General features: G+C 40.5%; 1 protein-coding gene across 2 annotated transcripts in view; it reads right to left on the bottom strand.

Annotated features, from left to right (window-relative positions):
• Nucleotides 1–1039: 1039 nt before the first annotated feature.
• RBX1 (ring-box 1) overlaps nt 1040–3834 on the bottom strand; it is a 25114-nt gene continuing 22319 nt past the window's right edge. For both annotated transcript variants that reach the window (XM_019544995.1, XM_019544994.1), the window contains exons 4-5: nt 2594–2679; nt 1040–1215 (exon numbers count right to left, since the gene is read on the bottom strand). In XM_019544995.1, coding sequence (XP_019400540.1) covers nt 1203–1215; nt 2594–2679 — 99 coding nt within the window. In that variant the 3' untranslated portion in view covers nt 1040–1202. The remainder of the gene's footprint in view (nt 1216–2593; nt 2680–3834) is intronic.

Raw genomic sequence — 3834 nt, 5'->3', positions numbered from 1 at the left:
GCCAGCTTCACCCACTGGTCATCTAAAGCCCTCAACTTCCAGATGGCAGAAAGGCAGCATATCCTGGGTTAGCATTCTGACACACTAGTCACATTCCCAAAGGTTGGTTGATCTACCATGTACATAATTACTATTATGAACAGTCTCTTGTAACAAAAGGAATTTATTCTATGTGGTCATTTGAGATCTTGACCTCTCAACTCTATCGTATTTTAACAATATGGACATTGGCCAGAGGGAATGGGACAGACCAAAATTAATAAAGGTTACTCTGTAGCCTACAGACAGTAACAAGTTTTGGCCAATGTAAGTCTGGACTTAATCTGTCCTGGGACATACAGGTGAAACCTCATTAATTCTATCTTGCTCATTCACCATGAGTTGGTGGCTTTAAAGTTGCCTACTTTAGAACATGAGCTAATTGAAAGAGGGGCTTTATTTGCACTAACTGTAAAAGGGTTTTTATTTATTTATTTATTTTATAACCAGCAACATAGAAACTCGGTTCACCAGAACCAAAAGGAATGGACTTGGAACCGGGAACGGTTAAGGATCTTTTGCTGTCAGTCACCTGTCCTAATCAAATTTCATAAATCAGAAGCAATGGGTAACAATTTCCATCAGGGAAACTTGCACTGCATGGCGTAACTGAGCCATTTTGATCTAGCTTCTAACAGAGCAGTGTCCAGATCAGAAACATTACTTGCACAAATTATACTCTCAGCTGGCCCAAAATTAAAGGGCAGCTCCTTTTCCTATTGAAGTGCATGGCAAAGCTCACCTTGACCTCAAATCAGCCCAAGATGGTGGCTCAACTGCTTAAAGAATTGGCACTGACTCCCAAAACTAATCCTTCCAGGTTGGAGATTAGGGAGAGGGGCCTAACAGGATAGATATTGTCTAGTGGAACACAGAATTTCAGTCCCCAAAACCAGCCCCAGCAGTAAACCAATCAATAAAAGCTTAGCTGACTCCCTGCCTTCTGGAGATGTCCCTCCCCTGCTTACAACCATACTATTCACAAACACTCAAGACAAAGTTAAAGGGAGGTTCCAACAAGATTTTATTTAACAGTACACAATATGGTTACATTAAGATCAAAACAAAGTAGGACATAACTGCTGCCAACATCTAAAACAGACACCTTCATGAAGTGAATTACTCATGCTAATGACAGAACAATGAGCTTAGTCACGATCTCTCTAGTGCCCATACCTGCAAATACAAAAAGATGTCATGTTAAGATGTTTTATATTGAGCACTAGTGCCAAGTTTTCTGATAAAGCCACAATGCTTGATCCAATTAACATGCAGTATGTAAATATGTGCATCAAGCCCAGTGGTAACACTAAGAAGGTTCTTAAGATAATGAAAAATAGTTATATTAAGTCCATCAGATATTAGTACTGACCAGGACATTAATCAGCTCACCATTTTATAGGCAGGCTCATCTTAGTATTTTGCTCTGAACACTAATTCTCAGATTTGTCTCGAGTGAAACAAACCTGGAATATGTCACTACCCCATATATATCACCAAATATTTGTGAAGTATCCATTTTGTCTCAGTGAAATCCTGACAATTTACTCACTAATCAGACAGAACAGGTATTACTGAGCCATGTTTTCAACTATGGCTCCCATAGTGAAGTGTTAAAGTCCTGCATTAGGGTGCAAAAATTGTCACAATAGTGATCATTTATATAAATACATGCCTATAGTGCCCAAATGTATCCTAAAATGTCTTAATACACTGTTTTATGGTTTGTTGTTTTTATAAATCTGGCATCAATTTAGGGGAAAAAATGTCTAATAAAGACTGATCAAGACTAGCTCAAAGTGAAAGAGAAATGATGCAGTTAAAATGAAGCAGAGGGCAGCAGGTACTAGGCAACGCACCCTAATACTAATATAAGGTATCTTAATCCCAACCTATAATACTCCCTGTCATTACTCACATGGACACCCACACACACCTGTCAAATGCTTCTCAATTCTGACTGGTAGCTCCTCTGCCTGTTTTTACAAGAGGTCTTTTTTTGTTTGTTTGTTTGTTTTTAAACCAAGACCACTGATCTGGCTCATCCACTTGGTTCTGCAAATATGCACCAAGCCAAGCTAGTGCAGTTGCCTTTATTCTTTTGCAACTGTGATAAGGTTTTAAAAAATAACATTGACATGGCAAAAATCAAAATGAATGCGACTTTGGCACCTTGAGATAAATTTCAGACCAATGGACACTATACAGGCCAATTTCTGAATCCAAGCTACTTGTGTGACAGCTCAACATTCATCTGAGGCTCTGCTTTCAGCTAAATCCACTTGCCTCTGCTCTCAAGAGAATGCATCAATATAATCTATAATTGGTCTCATTTACTTTGGAGCTATTTGGACTCACTTTAGAGCCTTCAATGCTGGCAGGTGACTAGGGGAGCATCAGTGTAAAACTATTCTCCCTTCCATGAGAGAGTACGTAGCCAGACCCAAAAATCCTCAAGAAATGCTTATTCAAGCACCAAGCACCAGTATCTACCAAAAGACCTAATGGATGGACCATTGCATTTTCCATGTCAGGAATTGCACAAAATACGTACTTTTGGAACTCCCATTCTCTGTTGTCTAACGGACACACCTGGCGAGTCTTGAGCCAGCGAGAGATGCAGTGAAAGTGGAAAGCGTGCTGGAAGAGAAGGTCCAAGTTAGTTTTATGATGTATTGCTCAGGGCATCTCAGCACAGAAGTTAACAGAAATGTCAGTCGGCAGGGGGAAATGGGTGGGGGTGGGCTAGATAACATAAGGAGAGCTGGCAGCCACCTGACTAATAACAAGCAAGGAGAGGCTTTCAATCTTATTTCTAGGAGGAATGGGAAAGTCAACATGGTGATGATGGAGAAGCTGTACAACAGGTAATGAAATGGCAAACAATTGACAAAGGAGAGAGTGCAGTGCTTAAGATTAGCCAGTACTGGCAAAGTAGAGACTTTATACAAAACATGGCCCTAAAACAATAAGGACAGGGATTTCAGAGTGAAATCTTGTAAGGCAAGAATGATGTCAGTGTACACAGAATACAGGAAGCTTTCTGCAAGGGATTGCAACCAAAGTCTCAATTAAAGCCATCTTGGGAAACAAGAAAAGGGAGAAACTGAAAACAGTCCTTTTCTCCTCATATTAAAACTGAACAGTCCTTTTCTCCTCATATTAAAAAAAACAAAACAAAACAGTCCCATTTACCAGTAAAAAAAAAAAAAAGATTATGTTGGGAATCCCAGTTCTGACACCCAAGTGCCCCAACACTGTTAAAAACATGATTTAATCCTGCCTTTGTTCCTTTTTTTTTTTTTATTAGTTTACAAACAATAAAAAAGAAAATCAGGCTTGAGACATTCTTAGATACTACCACAGTATAATTTGTACTCCAGTACACAGGAGTTTTGTAACATGAGATAGGGCCCAGCATACAAGCTGTAGTGCCTTCATACAGCCCTTTTAGTTAGCCTTTCCCCTTCAGCTCATGGCCGGGATGGCTCGCATACTTGCTGACTTCAGACCGACTTAATAGTGGAAGTGGGGTGCACTGTGGTTCCTTAAATCTTGCAGGTTCCCCTGTGCCCCTGCCAATTGGTGGAGGGGCCCTGCTTGCAGCTCGCTTCTGATCAGCAGAGTGGCAAAAACTGCAGTTTTAAATACGAGATTGTTTTTTGCTTCCTGCCACTGATTAACTGAGGGGCCCCAGACAGCCCTGCTCTTTGCTGCTTAGATAGGGGAGGCAAAAACAGTGGCATGTTTACAACCGCAGTTTAGGTTCTCTGCTGATTAGTAGAGAGTGGCAGG

Source organism: Crocodylus porosus, unplaced genomic scaffold (genome assembly GCF_001723895.1).
Source record: "Crocodylus porosus isolate Cpor-Errol unplaced genomic scaffold, CroPor_comp1, whole genome shotgun sequence".
Taxonomy (NCBI): Eukaryota; Metazoa; Chordata; order Crocodylia; family Crocodylidae; genus Crocodylus; species Crocodylus porosus.
Note: the sequence above shows the minus strand (reverse complement) of the source record. Positions and strands in the feature narration are given on the sequence as shown.